The sequence below is a fragment of the Stenella coeruleoalba genome (assembly GCF_951394435.1).
Source record: "Stenella coeruleoalba genome assembly, chromosome: 4".
NCBI lineage: Eukaryota > Metazoa > Chordata > Mammalia > Artiodactyla > Delphinidae > Stenella > Stenella coeruleoalba.
In genome coordinates this window covers 30,327,768-30,350,391 of record NC_137149.1, presented here as the reverse complement: position 1 = coordinate 30,350,391, position 22,624 = coordinate 30,327,768, and the positions used below count along the sequence as shown (strand labels likewise).

Genomic DNA, 22,624 nt, shown 5'->3' with positions numbered 1-22,624 from the left:
AAAGATCCACATGCAACTCCAGAAACTAAAAAGAGCTGAAATGCCACCCTGCCCTTCTGGCCACCCTTCCCCCCTCTAGACCTCCATATATGTTTAGTATGCAAACATTAAGAAGAGTAAGGGAAGGTGATAGAGACACAGAGGGTGATATCAAAGTGTGTGCATATACAAATATATGCTACAGTGAGCAGAGATGGTGGCCTAGCATATATGTGTACACACAGCCATACCACGTCTGCATACAGTAAGGCAGAGGCTGGTCATGTACACAGAATCACGCCTGTGCAAGATGTTATCCACGTGCAAAACACCCCAGCCTTTCACACCTGAGCCAGAAGTCGCTCCACTTTCTCTTGCACCATTGCTTTGAGCTGATCCAGACAATCAGGCAGCAGACGGATGGAAGGGTCTCCTTTGGCGGATTCGAGGGCGGCGATCCTCGCCTGGAGGTCGTTGGTTTTCACCCCCAGGTACAGACAAGATATCACGGCCACTACTGACAGGAGGGCGGCCAGGGCGGCGCACGGGGACACGGTCCGGGCACAACGCTGCCCGGCTGGGCTCCGGTCCTCGGAGCCCGGCTCCCGCCCCCCTCCTTTCCCTGCTTGCTTCTTCACCAGCATCGTGGCGGGGTCGGCTGCCTCGGCTTCGCCTCCCACCCTCTACCACCTCCAATAATCGTAAAAGAAAGAAAAAGGACGTTTCCTCCAAAGTTCAGTCCCGGTGGCTGCACAACTAGTTGGCGGAGTCGGAGCCGGGGCGCGGCGATGGATCAGCGCCGAGACCCGCAGACGTGGACCATCCTCCGCTTTCTTCTCCCCTCCCAGCTGCGAGTGAAAAGCACCCTCAGTCCGGGGACTGGTGGCAATAAGCTAAAATCCGGAATGAAACCCACCCGGGTGTCCCTCCTGGCCCCTCAAAGGACGGGGTCCTCCTCTGAGGAGAGCGGCCGCGCGGGGTCCAAGAGACAGCGGCCAAGGCGCTGCGAGGGGCCGCCGCTCGCCCTCGCCGCAGAGCACCGGACCTGTTGCGCCTCTGTTAGTTTGCCTTATTTCTACCTATTCGGTGTCTTTCCTCACGCCGACCTGCTTCCCACCTGGATTCAGTTCCAGGTGAAAGGGCTGAGAGAGACCACGAGAGTGCAGTGCAAAAGGGGTGGCCAAGGGGGAGAGGAGAGAGGAAAACGAAATCCCCAAGGAGAAAATGCGAGTCGCGAGGCCGAAGTCGCGGCTGCCCGAAGTATCTCCGCAGCCTCGCGTTTGCGAGCCTTAAATACCCTTCGGGATGCTCGTGTGTGAGTGTGTGTGTGAGCGTGTAAGTGCGCGCGCGCTCCGACAGCGGCGTCCCTCCCCCGACCCCCTCCCGGCGCGGGGCCTCCAGCCTGCGGCTTCTACTGCAGTGCGCCCCCTTCCCAAGCCCGGGCAGAAGCCCGCCTCATTAGCATAATATATTCACCTTCGCCCAGCCCGCGGGCGGGGCGGGGGAGAACCCCCGAGGGGCGGGAGGGGAGCTCGGTTGGGAGCTGAGCCCCCATAATATATGCAAATAGCTGGAGCGGCCACAGCGATTGGAGAGGAGCTTGGCGACCCCTCCCCCCTCTACGGAGTTACTTCAGCTTCGCCTAAGGCCAGTTCTCCCGCCTAGGCCGGGGGCCGAAGAGAGGTCTGCTATGGGGGGAGGAGGCAACTCTGGCTTTTTCTGACTCGGCTCCGCGCCCCTTCTTTATCCCGGTTAAATATGGAGAAATGGCCTCCAGGAGGAAAGAGGGGAAGCAGAAAGCTCTAGCGCTCTAGGTCTTCCCTCTAAATCAACGGCGGGAGCTCTAGCGCTCCCGTTCTGGTGCAGCCTTCTTCCCTCCTCCCTCACCTTCCCACATGCCCAGAGGCCAAGTGTCTGGCTGACGCCTGAAGTATTAATACATTTCCCCACTTCACTTATCTTCCCACGGCCGCGCTGCGGTCTCCGACTAGGGGAAGTTTTCTCTCCCCTCCCCCAGTATCCTTCTGTCTTGACGGGGCTGTGACTCCTTCCCGCCCTGTGTTCCTAGTCCGTACGCGGGTGCTAATGCATTTTCCTGATTCCCTGTTTTGTGGGATTGAAGAAGGGAGTGTTAAGGTACACACGTTTCTCAGGATTTCGGAAAGAACTGAAGAATGATGTCAGTTTTTCCTCTTACCTGACTCTCCTCATGCTGCTCCCTCTGGATCAAATTACAAGTTCTCTAAGGGGATTTTTGAAAGTAGGTAACAAGTAGCATTCTACCTCTAATTGACTTTGAAGAAAAAAAAAAAATCCCGCTTCTTACTCCAAAAAGTTCCTCCTTATCTCCTTCTCCTCATGAGAAATATCGTATATTTTTCATATCCTTCTTAATCAAGTTAACCTTAGGTTGCTGCTCATTACTGTAAACCAACAAAATACTACACTAAACTGATCTTTCATAAATGCAAACGGGTATTGCTAGGTATGAAGCAGGGTAAGGATGTTTGAACAACGTTGTTGATGGAGGATACAAGCTTGAAAACATTAGGGAATGAAACAGACACAAATCAGAGGAAAACAGTGAATTTTGCTATAAAATCAGAAGCCTAATTCCGTACACTTGTATTACACAGTAGTTCTCAAAGAGGGGCCCCAGACCGGCAAGATCCATATCTTCTGAGAATTTATGCAAAATTCAGATTCTAGGACCCCACCCAACATCTACTGACTCAGAAACTACTACTATTACTAATGAATCAGCAACACAGCAATCTGTATTTTAACACATCCGCCTAATGATTTTGAGGCACACTAAAGTTTGAGACCACTGGAGTAACACTTTACAAAATATTTTCAAATACACTTTTTCATTTGAACCTCATAATCCTGTGATGCAAGTAAGGAATTACTGGCCCCATCTTATATGTAAAGAAACAATTTTCAAGTCACATTTAATTGTGATTAAATGTGTTTCCAATAATAGCACCCAAGGTGTGGGTACAAATTTTTTAACATGTCAACTCTTTCAGATTTTTCAATTACCTCGCTAACCACTTCTTAGTCTTCTTTGCAGGCTTTTCCTCTGCCTATCCTCTAGATGTTGGTGTTCCTCGGGACTCTATCTTAACGCCATTTTCTCTTCCGGGGCCCCCAACCCCCACCGGGATCTAACGCCTGATGATCTGAGGTGGAGCTGATGTAATAATAATAGAAATAAAGTGCACAATAAATGTAATGAGCTTGAATCATCCCGAAACCATCCCTACCCCCGCCCACCCACCCCCCACCCCCCCCACCCCCCCACCCCCGGTCTGTGGAAAAATTGTCTTCCAGGAAACCAGTCCCTGGTGCCAAAAAGGTTGGGGACCACTGCTGTACACTATCTCCAGTAGCGCTGTCAGTTACTGTCCTTATACTGGTGAGTCATAAACCCATATTACAAGCCCAAACCTCTCTCCTGAGCCATATAACCATTTCCACTTGGATGTCCTGTAAGCAATTCCAACTTGACCGGCATCTTACCTCCAAATTCTATTCTTCCTCGTTTATTTTCCATTTCAGTAAATGGAGCCACTGTTAATCCGGCATCCCCAAGCCAAAATACCGAGTAAACAACCTTTGACTTCTCCTGTATCCTCCCCTCCCCATCTACCTAAATTCCTTCAGTACTTTATATTGTCCTGAGGGTGGAAATGATGTCTTACAAGTCACCACCTGGTGTCTGTCATGTCACCTACCTCTTCGCTCATCTTTCCCCTTACACTCTTCATGCCAGTTTCTCTAATGAAAGCAGAGAGACAAAGAGTATGAAGAACTTTTCTTTGGGGCAAGGCATCATTCTCTTAAAATTTCAATAGAAAGGCCACTTTCTGTGCTGGCTGATGCTGACAGTGGGTCACACGTTTAATTTGGATGATGCAATGTTCTTATATCATACTTTGTGGAAATTGGCCATGAGAAGGTACATTAACAACTCTTGCAGGCTCTCAGAACTGCCAGATCTTAGTGGAAAGATAGTGTTCGAATTTTATGGATTTGGGATCTTTGTCCAGAGGATAAGTTTTACTTTCTTAGGTGGGCACAATACCCCAGAAATGTGCCAGTCATTAGCGCTAGGATTTCAAACCTGGTAGATTCTCTGCATCAAGCACAGAGAATGTGTGGATCAAGAAAGCTCTGGGCATTTGAACCCATGTTGTTCTGTAGATTCATCAGAGCACAGTTGTTTTGGTTCCTATGTGGAGAAGGATTCAAAAAAGTAAAAATAGCACGAAAAATGGTAGAGTCTAGCTGACTCCAGTTTATCAATTGGATGATATCAATGATATCAATAGGAGTAAAAGGCAGGCAGCTGGTTGTAGAACAGGTATGTGACTGGAAGAATAATGGACTCCCAAAGATGTCCATATCCTAATCCCCAAAACCTCTAATGGGGAATGTTACCTTACTTGACAAAATGGATTTGCAGATGTCATTAAGTTATGTATCTTGAGATGGGAAGATTTTCTTTGATTATGTAGGTGGGCCCAATGTAAAGGGAGGCAGGATTTCAGAGCAGGACCCTATGGTCCTTGCCCCCACCACCACCATGTCCTCTGCCTGCCTTTTGTCTGTGGAGAAACTTTAGCCAAAGAATAATTTTAATCAGAGAAGTGAGAAAACGCAGAAACAGGGGAAAACAGTCAAAGGAGATCAAAAAATAATAGTTTAGTCATGAAGCATGGTCAAGGACCTTTAGCTCCTCCTCAAGGGCTGTAGATAATATTCTGAGCCATATCCTGTGAGCTGTCTTGTAGATACTGAAATCCCCACCAGGTGGAAGAAGTTAACTACCTGATGACCAGCCTGTAGCCATGACACAAGCTGCCACGATTCCGAGAATTGGCCTCAAAGAAACAGAAACCAACCCTGGAACTGAAGATCAACTGCACCTACCACAATCAAGATGACGCTCGTCAGACCACTGATGACCAAATTCAAGATGACTGTCAGAGCTGACTGTACTGTTTCTACATGTCGCCCCCTCCGTCTGCCTATAAAAGCTCTCGCCCACTGGTTGTAGGAGGGGGAGAGTCAGCATTTGGACAGGCATCTGCCCTCCCCACCCTCTGGATGCCGGCACCCAAAATAAAGCAAACTTTCCTTCCCACCAACCTGGCCTCTTTATTGGCTGTTGAGCGGCGAGCAGCCGGACCCCACTTTCGGTGACACTTGTAAGAGGAAGGCAGGGTTTCAGAGTAGGCGGAGGTATGACACCAGAAGCACAGGTCAGAGTGATGTGAATACTAGCTTTGAACTTGGAAGCCAAAGACTATGGGCAGTTTCTAGAAGCTGAAGAAGTTAAGGAACAAATTCTCCCCTAGAGCATCCAGAAGGAACGCAGCTTCGCCAGTTCTTTTATTTGAGGGCTTTTTATCATCAGAACTATAATTAATAAGTTTGTGTTGTTTAATTCACTCAGTTTGTGGTAATCTGTTACAATAGCAGTAGAAAACTAACAGAATCAGTCACAAGAAAATCAGTCTTCATCTGCTACAGCATCCTAAGTGGTATTGAAAAACACCATAATGCCTGGCAGGCCCCGCAATAACAATCTCTGTCTCTCCAATGTTTACGCATTCCTATTTTACTGACATGCCACTGGGAAGAATTGGAAAGATACGCCTTCTCCCATCTCATGTGAAATTAGGATGCCCTCTATTGAGACAGATTAAACTGAGTAAAATATGTTCTATTTCTTTGATGCCTCCCATTGGTACAAGTCAAAAACAATAAACTAGTCAAGCGATACATCCACTCTCATCTCTCCTCCTACTAATGCTAGCCTAGCCAGGATCCTGACCCAGGACTCAGCACTTCCTCTAGAATTCCTGTTACCAATCTCCAGGCCCCAGAAAAAAAGAAACAGACAAAGACTTCTGACAGAGAAACATGGCAGGAAGTTAAAGTGAGAAAGAAGGTGAGTGGGAGAAAAACAAGATAACAAGAAAAAATTAAGATAGAAGAAAGAGCTTTTTTTTTAATTAATTTATTTATTTTTGGCTGCGTTGCGTCTTCGTTGCTGAGCATGGGCTGTCTCTAGCTGCGGCGAGCAGGGGCTACTCTTCATTGTGGTGGCTTCTCTTGTTGCGGAGCAGGGCTCTAGGTGCGCGGGCTTCAGTAGTTGTGGCTCGTGGGCTCTAGAGCGCAGGCTCAGTAGTTGTGGCGCACAGGCTTAGTTGCTCCACGGCATGTGGGATCTTCCCGAACCAGGGCACGAACCCATGTCCCCTGCATTGGCAGGTGGATTCTTAACCACTGTGCCACCAGGGAAGCCCCAAGAGCTTTTAACGCAGGTAAAAGCATTAATTATTTTTTTAAAGGGAGGGCATAATCCACTCCTATAAGCCTCTAAGAGTCTCATCAATAGAGGATATTTAGCATAGAGGTGAACTAACACACACTCCAAATTTTTATGTCTTATGTGTATTTAAAAAGATTCTCTGACCAAAATAAATCACTGGGATAATCACATTATGCTATTTTTAGATATTAATTACTTGACAGAAAAATATTTCAGTTTGGTTAGAAAATATCTTTTAGCACCATTAAGTTTTGAGGTTAGTTTTCTAAAACCGCAATTTTAACCAGAGTTCACCATCAAAGTTATCAAACAGAAGCGAATGTATGAGGGGATTTGTGGCCATTTTTGTACACCCATAACCACACACCATGTCCTCTAGGTACCTTAACGAAGCAAATGGTAGAATAAATTGTGTGCTGTATTGAGCACGCTACTTCATAGACTTCAGATGAGAATGTGCTCTCAGGGAAACATCTTTTAAGAAGACAAAGTTTCCCAAATAGATTGGAGTAGGCAATAAAGTGTACTTAAAAGATGCAGCTCTCCCAGAGCCAGGTAAATTTCAATAAATCACAAACAAATTAAAATATCTTTAGGAGCAGAAGAGCAGAAAAGAAGCATTTGCTTCTTAGTGACGGGCTGAAAAATTCCCTTTCTGACAGAACAAGGAACTGATCCCATTGACACAAGCCTGGTTAAGCAAAGGGCTTATAACTGTATGAATCCAATAATCTGGATAATACAAGTCCTCCAAAATCTCATTCCTCTCTGAAGTCAGTTTTATGTGGTTTGTTGTTTCATTTTTGTTTTGATTGGCGGGAGGGAGGAGGTGAATTTTTTTCTTAAACCTTAAATTAGGCGGGGTTATAACTTCACTTAAAGGATTTTTCCCCAAAATTTGCCAGTTATATTGCTAATTCTAACAAGAGACAACATTTCATTGAACTTCTCAAATCAACTTTTTGTTATAATGCTAAGCAGACAAAACATGTTTGTAGCATTGATTCAGATCACGCTTACAAGTACAAACTCCAAGGCCAGACTGCCTCCGTTCATAATCCAGCTCGGCCATTTGATAGCTGTGCGATTTGGGGTAAATTACTCGACTCTTCTGTAGCTCAGTTTTCTCATGAGTAGAACAAAGATAATAATACTTACCCATAAAACCTTTTGCAGTGAATAAATGGGATGGGATATGTAAAGCATTACAATGCCTGGTAGATACTATGTGCAATATAAATTTTAGATTTTATTGGTGCTATTATTATTATTACTTTAAAAGTGTCAAAATCTGCTGATCCACAGATGCTGAAGGGCCAGAAAATGTACCTTCTTATACCATGGGGCACCTGTACATCCCAATCATGGTTTTAGTCCTATCCGGTTTGTCAGAATAGAAGACCAACAGGGCAACCTTTCAGCTATTGAATGATTTGAAGAATTCCTTTCCCCAGGCCACCATGGATGTGTTTTATGTCATTTTAGATTAGTTTTGCATGTTCTAGAACTTCACACAAATAGAAGCATAAGGTATGTATTCTTATGTGCCTAGCTTCCTTTGCCCAACATAATGTTTTCGAGATTTATCCATAGTGTTTATATAATGCTATTTGTTCATTTTTATTGCAGAGTAATACTGCATTGTATACAACAACTTGTTCATTTATTCACATGTTGGTGGACCTTTGAAGTGTTTCCAGTTTTTGTTATATACATGAAACATCTATAAATATTCATATGCAAGTTTTTTATTTTTTATATTTCAAAAACCATAAGTAATACTCTTTTCACTTAGAGATGGCTACAATACTTTTCATGAAAAAGAAGAACAAAAGGAGGACTGGGATATATCAGATACAGAAATATATTATAAAGGTATAACAATCAACACAGTTTGGCATTGCAGCAGGGACAGAAATTAAACCAAAGAAACAGAAAAAGAGAATAGAAACAAACCCACACATAGGCATTAATATGGAAAAGAAATGACATTAAAGAGCAGTGAGGAAAAGATGGGCTTTTCAATCAATTATGCTGGGACAATTGTGTATTCACACAGAAAGAAAATAAAATTGAATCCTTTCTTCATAGAATAAATAAAAATTAAAAGGAGATGGCTTAAAAGCTAAGTATAAAAGGTAATAATATAAAGCATTTAGAAGATAATATAGGAGAATATCTTCATGACCTTAGGTTAAGGCAGGGTTTTTTAAATAAGACACATATAGCACTAGCCATAGAAGAAACGATTGATAAACTGGAATACATTGTTAAGAACTTCAGTTTATTAAAAAAGAAAACACATCTTAAGATGAGTGAAAAGACAAGATGCATAATGGGAAAAGATATTTGCAAACACTATTTTATTATTTCACAGTCTCTGTGGAACAGGACTTTGGGAATGACTTAGCTGGGTGGCTCTTGCATGAAGTTGTGGTCAAGACGTCAGCTGGGGCTGTGATCATCTGAAGCCTGACTGGGGCAGGAGAATCTTCTTCCAAGATGGCTTATTCACATGCCTGTCGGCAAGAAATTTTTTTTTCCCTGCCTCTTGTCAGGAGACCTCAGTTTTTTACCACTTGGGTCTCTCTAAAGGGCTGCTTGAGTGTTCTTATGACATGGCAACTGGCTTCCCCACAGAGCAAGTGATCTAAGAGAAAGGGTAAAGAAGAAAACTTAATGCCTCCTATGACCTAGTCTTGGAAGTCACACACTGTCCTTTCCATCATATCTATTCATTAGAAATGAATCCCTAAATCCAGCCCCTACTCAAGGAGAGGAGAATTAAGCCCTACCTATTAAAGGGAGATCTATCAAAGAATTTGTGAACCTATTTTAAAACCACCAGAGCTATATTCCTACTTCATACAGGATATATATACATGATCAACTTTGCTAGATAATGCCAAATTACTCTCCAAAGCTACTGTATCAATTTAAACACCCACCGTCAACACATAACAGTTTCCCTTTTTCCATATCCTCACCAAAATGGGCACTGTAAAACTTTTTATTATTCGCTTATCTTCCCATATTCTCATAGATATATGTTAGTTGACATTTTAGCAAGACGAGCAAAATTTACTCAATTACAGCATTTATTCCATTGCATTGAGCAAAGACCAGAAGATGATGATGGAGTGAGACATGTGGATAATGTAAATATCTGGGGGGAGAGTACTGCAGAAAATGTGGGAACAGGCTAAGGCCCTAAAGAGGGTATATACCCAGGCTGTGTGAGGAAAAGCAAGGAGGTCACTGCAGTAGGAATTAGGTAAGCAAGGGGAAGCAAGGAGGGATGCTGTTAGAGGGATGACAGGGTGGAGGGTCGATCATAAAGGACCTTCTAGACCTTCACAGAAAGTTGTATTGGACAATAGAGATACATATTTGGGAGCCATCAGCATACAAATCAGTGGTTCTCAACCTTGCACACTGAAATCACCTGGACTGTCTGGAGCCTTGATTCTCACTGTCATTTGAATTTCATGGCTCTACTACGTGTTCCCTCAGGGCCTCTTCCTCTCCACGTAGTCTCTTGGTATGGTCTTTTCACATGGTCTCTCCAGCAGGGTAGCTGGGCTTCTTCTCAAAAAGTGGTGTCATTTCCACCACATGTTAGTGGTTAAAGCAAGTCACATAGCCAACACTATTTCGAGCAGGGGACAAGGTGTGGGGCGCTACACAAAGGCACGAATACTGGAGGCATGATTCACTTGGGGGCCATCAGTATAACAGACTACCACATAAGGAAAGTATAGACACTAGAGTTATGAGAGCCAATGAAATGATGCTAAGATGAATGGACTGTAGATCCCAGTAGAAGATTTATTGGAATTGGTCTATTCAAAACAGTGAGAGGGAAAATTAGCAGGTGGCAAATGAAGAGTGGAATACTTGATATTTCCACAAGGAAAGTATTAAAGTTATTGGTGATGGCAATGTCTGGGGCAATGTTTCTCAATCCTGGTGTCACATTAGAAATAATGATGCTCAGGTAATATCCCAGGAGATTTTGATGTAATTATGCTGGAGGAGGACTGTCATTGGTATTGCTTAAAAGCTCCCCAGCCAGTTCTAATTGAGAGCTAATTCTAATTCTAATCGAGGACTACTGATCTAGAATATGACCTTGGAGGCAAGTGGCTGAGGTAAGCTGTACAACAAAATAATTAGGTTGAAAAAAAAAAAACTGAGACACCTGGTTTTTGGAATGATCATCTACATGGACATTGAAATAATTAGAAAAATTTCAAAAGAGTAGTGATACAGAGTGGTGAGCCCAGGGATAAAATATTCAAGGAAAGAAGATGAGTAACTCCAGGTTTTCAGTTTATGGAAGAGGGATGGTAACACTGGCATAAATGGGGAAATATGGCCAAAAAAAAAGAAAGTATTAGTATGGAAAACGTTTATAGTTTTAGAAAAAATAATATATAGTATCACTTAAACAATTGGATATCCACATGCAAAAGAATAAAATTGGACCCTACTTCACATTATATTATAAAAATTAACCTAAAATAATTAAAGCCTTAAATCTATAAAGTCTTTAGAAGGACCATAGGGGTAAATCTTCATGACTGGTTTGGACAATGATTTCTTAGATACAACATCAACTGCACAAGCAACAAAAGAAAAAATAGGTAAATTGGGCTCCATCAAAATTTAAAACGTTTGTGTTTCAAAGATCAAGAATGTGAAAACAAACCACAAAATGGTAGAAAATATTTGAAAATCGTATATTTGATGAGGGACTTGCATTTAGAAAATACGAAGAACTCTTACACGGCAATGATAAAAAGACAGCCCAATTTTTAAATGGGCAAAGGATCTGAATAGACATTTTTCCAAAGAAGATACACAAGTGGCCAATAAGTACACGAAAAAATACACAACATCATTAACCATCAGGGAAGCATGAATCAAAACTGTAACAAGATATCACTTCACACTCACTAGGATGGCTATAATAAAAAGACTGATAATAACAAGTGTTATTAAAGATGTGGAGAGGAACTTCCCTGATGGTCCAGTGGTTAAGACTTCACCTTCCAACGCAGGGGGTGCAGGTTCGATCCCTGGGTGGGGAGCTAAGATCCCACATGCCTTGCGGCCAAAAAACCAAAACCAAAACCAAAACAGAAGCAATATTGTAACAAATTCAATAAAGACTTTAAAAATCGTCCACATCAAAAAAAAAATCTTAAAAAAAAAAAAGAAGATGTGGAGAAATTGGAACCTTCATTCACTGCTAATGGAAATGCAAAACAGTACAGACTTTGGAAGATTCTGGCAGTTCTTTAAAAAGTTAAACATAGAGTTACCATATAACCCAGGGATTCCACTCCTAGGTATATCTGCAAAGGAACTGAAAACATACATCTACCCCAAAACTTGTACACATATGTATATAGCAGCATTATTCAGAATGGCCAATAAGTGGAAACAACACAAATCCCTATCAACTGATTGATGAATAAACAAAATATGGTATATCCATACAGTGGACTATTATTCAGCTATAAAAGGAATGAAGTACTTGATACGTGCTACAATGTGGATGAACCTTAAAAACATTATGCTAAGTGAAAGAAGCCAGTCACAAAAGACCACATATTGTATGATTCCATTCTTACAATATATCCAAAATAGGCAAATCTGTATATAGAGAGATTAGATTAGTGATTGTCTAGGCTTGGGGGTAATGGAGGGGATGGGAGATGACTGCTAAAGGGTACAAAGTTTGTTTTGAGGGTGATAAAAATGTTCCAAAATTGTAGTTAGGGTTGCACAACCCTGTGAATATACTAAAAATCACTGAATAGTATGCTTTAAGTGGGTGAACTTTATGATATGTGAACTATATCTCAATAAAGCTATTAAAAAAGATGCAATATAGGGACTTCCCTGGTGGTCCAGTGGTAAAGAATCCACCTTACAATGCAGGGGATGTGGGTTCCATCCCTGGTCGGGGAACTAAGATCCCACATGCCACGGGGCAACTAAGCCCACACGCCACAACTACTGAGCTCACGCGCCTCGAGAGAGCCCGCGTGCCACAAACTACAGAGCCCACGTGCTCTGGAGCCCGCACACCACAACTACGGAGAGAAAAAACCCACACGCTACAACTAGAGAGAAGCCCACACACCACAACTAGAGAGAAGCCCGTGCACGGCAACAAAGACCCGACACAGCCATAAATAAATAAATAAGACGCAATATATTGTTTAAAATTCAAAGGTAATCAGAGTATATAAAACTTGGCTATGTTTTGGCAGTTTCTCAAAAAGTTAAATATAGAATTATCATATAACACAATAATTCCACTCCTAGGTATATACTGAAGGAAAATGAAAACATATATCCACACAGAAACTTGTACATGAATGTTTACTGCATATTTATAATAGTCAAAAAGGAGAAACAACTCAAAGACTCATTAGCTGATGGACAAATCATGATATATACAGTAGAATATTATTCAGCCATGAAAAGGAACCAAGTACTGATAAATGCTACAACTTGGATGAACCTCAAAAACATCACGGTAAGTGAAAAAAGCCAAACACAAAAGGTCACATATTGCATGACTCCTTTTATATGATATATCCAGAAAAGGCAACTCCATAGAGAACAAAAGCAGATTAGTAGTTACCAGGAGATGCGGGGGAGGGAAGATGGGCAGTGATTACTAATGGGCATAGGAGTTTTTCTCCAGGGTGATGGAAAAGTTTTGAAACTGGAGAGAGGTGGTCATTGCACAACATTGTGAATACACGAAATGACACTGAATTGTATACTTTAAAATGGTTAATTGTATGTTATGTGAATTTTACCTCAACTTTTAAAAATAGAAAAAAAACTTGATTACTAACCTCTTTCCATTAAACCAAGTATTCAACAAAACGAGAACATTAAAATCATCAGGGTTTAGCATCTCATTCATACAACATATCTACCACAGACATGTATAAAGATTGAAATATACTATTACAGTTAGAGTTTATAGCTTTTTAGGAGAAAAAAATTTTTTTAACAAATTTTGTTCAGATCTCCCAACATGAGGTGTTTGACATGTTATTTCAATATCTGTAATAATTATTATTAAAAGTGAAAGTGCTTGTTTGTGAAAAGCAATAACAAGTTTTCCTCAAGCATGTTGACATCGCAAAGAATATCTGAGGTGTCACTTTTTGAGATGTCATTTACTATAATGAACAAGGGATATTTAGCTCATTGCTAACATGATGGACATGCTCTTACTCTTGTCACTAATATGTTTGGATCTAAGACACGTATTTAAGTAAATTCCTAGAAGTTAGTATTCGCTGAAAATCGTTGCAAGTGGATAGAGTGTGGCATCAGGAGGGGGTCTGGCAGTGGGCTGTGGGCAAAGATCCAGGTGGGCTGGATATTTTAATCACCTCATGTATTAAGTTTTCCAGGCCACCCATTATATAGGCCTCTATTACACATCTCACACCTGAATAGGAACTTTCTCTGATTGGGGACTCCAGGTCTTACAACAAGACTGATGTGAAGTACAGTTTTGTCAACGAATTGGCTATCTCATGTTATCATAACAACAAATACAATTCAGGGAACCTTACACAACCTCAGCTTCATGAAGTTCCTAGAATGATTGATTGTTTCTTTTCAGTAAACTTTTTTTATCACCTTACGAATACTTCTTTGATGACAACAGATGGTGAATTTATACAAATTACAGGCTAGAATATAGTGAATACAAAACCTATCTAGATAACAGTTAGAAAAGTATCACTTACAAAAGTAAATCTGATTCAAATGGCTAAAAAACTCAAGCTCCACATTTTGATAATTATATGCACCTTTCAATGTGGCGCATCTAAACCCTGCCCCTTAGTCAGGGAACTATTCAAGACTACAAAATATTCAGTGACCCTAGTGATCAGCAACCTGCTTTGAGTCCTACAGTCGAGCACCACAAGGTCTTGTTGGGGACCCAACCTCACAGTCAAAGTCTGTCCACACACACGTACACACAACCTACCCGTTGGCCCCTCTCTGGGGCCTGGAAATGCACACCCCAATGGCAAGAGAGGCCCTTTGGAGAAGGGGTCCGAAGAAGCAGCTTGTGGAGGCCTGGGAAATGGGCTTTGGCATCATTTGGTAGGGAATTCCACTGTTCACTATCCTGAGCATGGTTGGAGGAAGGGGGCTCGGGGGCTCGGGGAGAGAGTACAGAGGCAGCACTAGGTGGTACATGCCCTAGCCCTGGTGGACCTTCACTCTGTGGGGAGGGGACTAGCTAGAGAAGGATATAAACAGGGGCTCTCAAAAGGTGAGGCCCGGAGGATAAGAAGAGTACTGCCTCAGGCTAATGTTCAGCACACTTTGTAGAGCTTTTCTTTTTTTTTTTTTTAATTTATTATTTGTTTATTCTGGCTGTGCCAGGTCTTAGTTGCAGCATGTGGACTCTTCGTTGAGGCGTGCGGACTCTTAGTTGCAGCATGCAAACTCTTAGTTGTGGCATGCATGCGTGATCTAGTTCCCCGACCAGGGATGGAGCCCAGACAGCCTGCATTGGGAGCGCAGAGACTTACTCACTGGACCACCAGGCAAGTCCAACTTTGTAGAGCTTTAACAGTTCCATTAACCACAAATTCAAGAACCATTTTACTTAAGATTAGCCTTATCCGAGCGCGTTCAAGGAAAGGAAGTTACAAGCGTTAGAAAGTCAAGTCACCAACCTCTCCCAGGGAAAAGGGTGTGTGTGTCTCATGGGGTTTCTGACCAGATGTTTCTGAGTTACTACTCTTGTCTCTCTAAAGCCTAAAGCACTGCTCAGCTGTTTCCCCAGAAAGGTCACGTAGCTAATGTTGGGTGCAGGGGAGGTAGGACATGGGGAAAGTCCCTGCCAAGGGGCAGTGGGTGAATCCAAGGTCTCCATCTTTTCTCCAATCCTAACCCACTTATTGACCTGTTCCTCCTCGTTGCTGTCCCCTCCTAGTCACGGCAAATGCCCTCAGGGTAAAAGATGTATCCGTTCACCAGTGTGTGCTTTTATACTCTCCCTGTTCTCTCAAAGCAATTCTTCACTCTCTTATTAGGTCTTTGATGTTCTTAATAAGATGTTTTCTATATTTTGTCCACATGTTTTAGTTGATTTTACAAGAAACTTGGGCTGAATTACAGTCGACTATCACTGACAGTGGAAATCCCAAAATGGCTTTCAGATACTTGTTTTTTAGGCAAATCGTGTTTCAGCAAAGGGACCCCGTGTACAGCTTCAAGTTTCCCTGGACTAGCTTTGAGAATGCATTCTTTAACAAACACTTGTTAAACCAGCACTGAGTGTTGCACTATTTAAAGCACTATAGAAAACCATGGAGAAGATACAAAACTGAAAAAGATGCAAGTCGTGCTATCAACAGAATATCGTCTTGAGGGGGCGTCAGACATGTGTGTAAATAATAAAGGAATGAAGGAGGAGGGCAGAGTATGGAAAATGAACTGAGTCTGAAAGGAACAAGCCTTGAGATGACAAATTGGAACAGAAATGTCGTGTTTTGGGAAGACTATAAATCAAAGGTCTCAAAATGGTAGGCCACAGACTGAATTCAGCCCACAATCGTGTTTTGTTTGGCTCACACAGCGTTTTAAAAATAGGAGATTTCCCATTTAAAAAAAAAAATCTGGATTTCCATCTTCTGAAAACTCAGAAGATCTGGCAACCGTTCTCATTGCCAACTGGCAACCATCAGCTGGGGCGAAGTAGACGCCGCCTCCCTGGGGAGAGCTTAATTTCTCCCTTTGGCTACTTTGCCCATCAGTCCCCCACCATCATCCTTCACACCCTGCATGTTTCACTTTCTCAATCTAATGAAAAATGGCCTATAAATGCGGCTTTCAGCCCTTCTCCTTGGAATCAGTGAATTTTGGGCCTTCAAATCCACACCCCCTACACACACACACACACACACACACACACACACACTTTATCCCTATTTTTCTCTATAAAAAATCTAGACAATAAGGCCTTACCACCACCACTTTCGGTCATTTAAATAAATGTCCTTTCTGTAGGTATGTAGGTTTATGATCTCTGTATTGATCCTGTCCCCACAGAGATGAAGAAACGGTGTATTTAAAGGTCCACCACTCTTTGTTCTCCCCCAAAGAGAAGAACATCAGGCTCTATCTGTCATAGACTACCGGGGAAAGAAAAGAAGAGAATACAGCTCGCGCTGGAGAATGATCAAAGGGAAACGGACACTGAATGTGGGAGTGGGAGAGTTGAAGGCTGGCAGCACAGAGAGAGGGAGGGTTACCCTAAGGGGCTCCGTTCGAGTGTAAAGGAGCTGTATTGTGCTGATGTCTTTGCCAACATTACCTGATGGCCCAGGCTTCCCTGAGAAAGATCTCCCACTGCCTCCCTTCCCTTCTGAGTGCTTTCTGTGGATGTGCGGGGCGGTGGTGAGGATGACCTCTTTTTGGTAGGAGCTGAGCTAAGGAAGACTTGCAGGTACATTCACTGAGATTTCAAAGCATCTTTATGTCTGATGGTTAAATATAGTTGACACAATAAAACCGCATACAGTCTGAAGTCAGACTAACCTGGCCTTGAGCCCTGGCTCTGCCCCTCCTCACTCTGCACCTTTTCCTCTTAAGTTTCAGGAGAGCTGTGAGAATTAAGACAATATATATGCAAATTGCTGAGGACAGTGCCTCGTATACAACAAGCACTCAATAATTGCTAGCTTTTATTATTGCTTCACTTTACCTAGGATCCATAAACCAGTAAGAGTTTTATTTGGGGACTTTGCCAGTCTTAACTATAACCCTGCATCAATAAGAAACCAAGAATGAAATGAGCAGACAAAAGCTGGTATACTTGCTACGTCATGCTTTACATGTGGAAGTCAGAGCATAGTTTGAAAAACGGGGAAATTTGCAAGTATAGGGTATGATCATGTGATAACTGATTTATAAATAAAATGGTAAGTCATGTCGTTCTCTTTCTCAGTCTTCTGCATAAACTGTAAAATGTTGGCTAGGCCTCAAGCATGGGCAAGAGAACTTTAAGCACACTCAGGGTTCGGCTGGCCATTCCAAGCTACTGTGTGATACTCTGTTCATACCTCGACAGTCGGCTTTTTGAACCTGGCATCTCATCCTGTCCCTGCCTCTGGTCTTATTCATTTGAAACCTATCTCTGTGTCTATTCTGACTCAAGCTTAGATCTCCTCAGATTTTTTCAATATTAATGGTGAGTCTATATTATTATTTATGATGACTTCAGGCTTTATCCAAATGCTAATTTATTCCCCTAAGTAATGACAGACTGGATGCACTGACCACAGCACTCTCCCCAATTTTCTTTCTGTTTGAAGCTCTCCATCACCCTTCCTTCCTAAAGTTCTTCCCTTAGGGCTTGAGTTCCCAAGCTTCCATGGGGCCTATACTTACCTGAGGACAAGGGTAAATTTCTTATGGAAGGTTAACATGCATCCAAAAATGGAAAACTGCACAAATCATAAGTGTACATCTCCATAAATGCTCACAAAGTGAACACAGCTGGGTACCTGTGCCCCGATTAAGAAACAGCCACAATTCCCTCTGCCGTTCCCCAGGAGAGAACTGCAACCTAATAGTTTAGACTGCCTTGCTTCTTTTTAACTTTCTATAAATGGAATCAAACAGTACAGACTTGTCTTTCCCCCGACTGCTTTGCTCAATGCTATGTTTGTCAGATTCATTCATATGTTACACGTGGTATCCATATTTATTCCTGTTACCGTATGTATTTCTTTGCTTGAATGTAACACAATTTATTTATCCACTTTCCAACTGATGCATATTTAGGTTGGATCCAGTTTTTTGGCTATTACAGGTATAGTTTCTATTATATACTTCCCCGAGTCTTTAGGTGAATTTCTGTACATTTCTGTTGCGCAGGTATCTAGGAGATGGCTGGTTCCTATGCTTTGCAAGTGTTCAGCTTTAAAAGATACTGCTGCGGGCTTCCCTGGTGGCGCAGTGGTTCAGAGTCCGCCTGCCGATGCAGGGGACACGGGTTTGTGCCCAGGTCCGGGAGGATCCCACATGCCACGGAGGGGCTGGGCCCGTGAGCCATGGCCGCTGAGCCTGCGCGTCCGGAGCCTGTGCTCCGCAACGGGAGAGGCCACAGCAGTGAGAGGCCCGCGTACCTCAAAAAAAAAAAAAAAAAAGATACTGCTACACCATTTTCAATGTGGTCACAACAACTGACACTCCCACCATCTGTGTATGGGAGGTCCAGGTGCTCTGCTTCCTCCCCAACTCTTGGTGTTGCAAAGCCCTTCTTAATCCCTTCTTAATTTGTGGTGCATAACCCACCCACCTCCCACTCCACTGAGACAATTTTCCGCTTCCCATTCTACCCTCTATCCCTGCACTCCCAGTAGCCCCATCTTAGCAGCTTCACTGTACTAATTAGTATTTACATTAAAACTAAATTCACCCTTCTATTTCTGGTACTACTACCTTATATGCACTATCAGTAAAGAAATGACATTACACCCCACATAATCTTCTTAGACTTTCCATATTTAACTTTTCCTAACTTGGAGCTGGTTGATTAAACAGTCACAGACATGTATGTACATCTGGTGCCAGTGCTGTGAATGTGCAAATTTTATAAACCTTCTATTTCAAAAGTATTGCTGTGTTCGATCCTAAAATATAAAGAACGCTTTTAAATGATTAAAAATAAAGTGGATGGGAAGGAGATAGCAATATCAGACTTACTGCTTTACAACAAGAAGTATGACTTCAATACCATACTACTGGCGGTATAGAGTGAAGGATTAAAGCTTAATGCAAGTGCATGATATCAAGTCCCTCTAAGATCTGCTTCTTATTAAACTTAACCAAAAGAAACTTCACTCACGTCCTTCTTCTTAAATGTAGTTCCTTTTACTAGAAAAGAGATCACGTCAATTCTTACGTATTCAATTTGTCTGAAGCATTTCTCAGTGCTAAATTCAACTTTTTCCAAAAGCAAAGGAAAGATAAGACACTTCAAAGAAAACACTTCAGGTAAGACTTTTTTTTTTCCAATCCCCCCCTTCATGTTCACTTATTCTTCTTTATTTAAATGTTTGAGCACCTATTTAATACAAGCAGAAGTATGAGGACTAAAGTAAAGGATTAAAGCATGCCTGGTTTCACATAACATACGGCTTATAAGACAGAAGTAGTAGATACTCAAAAAGGAAACCTTTATTTGTAACCCCTGACTTTTTTCTATTGATATATATATCAGTAGAAAGAAAAACACCTTTAGTTTTCTCTCTCTTCTGGATAAAGGACTTTATTGTTCACTTGAACTACAGCAAAGTAATTGCAAGTTTTCTTCCAGAAATAATTTCTCCCTTGATTAAGAGATTTCCATCTACTAGTTTGTGTACCATTACGCATTTTCTTTAAAATCCGGTTTGATTATGCTCCCTTTCGGAAATAATCAAAAGCCAGAGTTTTGTTTCTGTGTAAATGAGTCTCTGTCTCTCTCTCTTTCTCTCTCTCTTTCTATCCCCTCTTTCTCTCTCTTCTTTCTGACTGTGAAGGCTAGGAAAAATGGACAATGGTTTGAATTCCTTACATAACTCAGTATTCCAATTTGAAGACAAATTATAAATCCTTCACAAGGGATCTATTTTACCATCTGGGGAGCAAGAATACATCCCTTAACTTTAAGCAATGATTTTGAGAACTAAATTTGGGCTTATTTTCCCTTTGCCATTTTTATAACTTCTGTCTTTAGCAAAAGAAAAACGCATTATTCCATTGATTCAAATTAAATGCCTTTCTTGCAGATATCTGTAAGTCTGTTAGACTCCTGAACTATCATCTGTGGTTTTTAATTGACTTTTTCTAGACTTCATTTAACCACATATACACAAGTCACTCTATTCACCCCATGAGTCACGCAGTTAGGTCCTATTAACACTAATGGAATTTATATGCATGCGCACTGAGGGAGAATAAGCCCTTTAAACACCTTTATAATGGAACAGTTTTGTTTCTTTCCATTCCTCTTCACACTCCTCTGTTTGGACTTACTCTTACCAGCGTGTGCTCCTGAATTAATGTAGCTCTGATTTCTTTTTCAGCTCTTATACTTTATTCTTTATGGAACTCCAGTTTTCAAAGCAGGACTTGACCTCCCCTCTTTTATTGATCATGCCTGGAAAAAGCAGCATGATGAAATCATTACTACCGTATTAGATTTTCTGGTTTCAGAGTGAAATTCAGATGTTGCTTTCGTTCCAGTCCTGTAATTTCCAGCAAATGTATTTTACCCACAGACTATTTTTTTTATCCTTCTGAAGACTTAACTAGACAGAAGTCAATTAAGATAATGAATATTTACTCAGGAGGCTAAAGATTTTTCCACCTTACAATGAAAATAAATAGGCAGGTTTTCAGATTCTCCCACTGTATAATGTTTTTATTTGTTTACACTTTAGGGAAGCTTTTTAAAAATTTTTTAAAGTACCTATGACATAGGTCTGCAGCCACATATTCAAATTTAGGCAGGAAAATAAACAGTGGCATAGGAACTGTAAATCCATAGGAAGTAAAGCTACACCTCCAATGCACAGGCTAACAGTCACATTTTTGTTTAGCTCTTAGAAATGTATTATTCTTTATTGATCTTATAACAGCTTTATCGATGGACTTTACAAGCCAGCTTTGTTTTCCCTTCTCATTTGTAAAGTGAGAGACTGGATAAGAGTATTCTGACTACGCACTTAGCAGCGTGCCAGACGTACAGCAGTTCTTTGGCTCACATGAAATTGCCATTTTAGTAGATCAAAAATAGTTGAATAAGTGTTGGAAAATACCGGATGAAAACACCTGTTTAAAAAAAGCAAGTGAATGAATGAAGTCTCTTTCAAGTCTAGAATTTAATATTTATTCTGTTTTCAAAAATTAAAAATATAGAGTAATCCGTCTAAGGTAGTAAAAATATACAGCAAGCAGTAGAGTTTTCTCAATCATTTGATGGAATAAGACTCTAAAACTGACTGGACTCTGAACTTTACCATATAAAGAGATGATATTCTGATATATTTGTGCATTTGGAAAATGAAATTTATATATGACAGATATCATGGCACATGTGGAAAGAATTGAGGATAAATATATAATAAAATGAATAAGTAAAAGTTCATAAAAGACGTTATGCAAAAAGAAACCAAAATTATGGTATATTACTTAACTGTTCAGTGAGTAATATTCAGATATCACAGTAATTTGATCTGATTTACCCCAAAATATTATCTGAGGATGTAAACGTCAATACCAGCAGGAACAGCTCAAAATGTTGAAGATTAGGTCTACACTCTGGAACTAGGGGTATGAAGGGGCATGGGGGGAATTGCTGCTTGTACTTATGAATTTTTAAACTATGGGAAAACCCATTGATGACACACCTCCCAATAACATGAATTCCAATATAATGGAATGAATTGGTGATTTGTTCCTATGCTCTGTTCTAGACTCATCCTAATTATTTTACTACCTTCACAATACTGCCATCCCATATTGTAGCCAACTGAATTATTTTAGACTCAGTTTAGAGTGTTATGTGGGATTTTATACCTTTTGCATTTTAACTTTGTACATATGTTAGTTTGATAAAAATAAAAATTAATTTAGAAATACTTGAATTTCGTATTGAACCTATCCAAGTTTTACTCTTCTAAGAACTCAACTCCAAGTTGGAAGATGAGAGATTAGAGTAGAAAAGAAGGAGAACCCAGCCCCCTCCTGGGTGACTTTGAGTTGACTTCCCAATATTCCTTTCTTTCTCTGATTCCTCACTATTTCCTGACACCTTCTTCTCACAGCTGTCTGGCCGGATGGGATACGGCACTTTAGGTGTATGGCCAGAATGAATGGACAAAGAAAAGAGGATTCAAGTTTCTTAGTTTTCCTGCAGTAAGCCTCAGTGCAACCTCATTATTTTGACGTTAAATTTTGCGTGAATGCAATGAAATAATTTTCATTATATTGTAGTGATATAAAAAGTGTGAGAGAGTAATAGAGTTCATGAAAACTATGACTTTGTATTCACTGACTTTCAAGGTTGGAAAATTTTAACTCTGCAATAATGTATCTACAGAATTTTTCATTAATATATTCTCTATTATGTCTAATTCATTATGGAAATACATCTTTATTAGAATAATTAATCAGATCAAATAGTTTGGGGCACATTCTGGAACTGTGATGTCTGGAGTCCTTGTATGCAAAGGTGAGCAT

General features: G+C 41.2%; 1 protein-coding gene across 3 annotated transcripts in view; it reads right to left on the bottom strand.

Annotated features, from left to right (window-relative positions):
- COL25A1 (collagen type XXV alpha 1 chain) overlaps positions 1-659 on the bottom strand; it is a gene marked incomplete at its 3' end in the record, with an annotated part of 460,030 nt that extends 459,371 nt beyond the window's left edge. For all 3 annotated transcript variants that reach the window (XM_079919359.1, XM_079919357.1, XM_079919358.1), the window contains exon 1: positions 327-659. In XM_079919359.1, coding sequence (XP_079775485.1) covers positions 327-623 — 297 coding nt within the window. In that variant the 5' untranslated portion in view covers positions 624-659. The remainder of the gene's footprint in view (positions 1-326) is intronic.
- Positions 660-22,624: the final 21,965 nt, after the last annotated feature.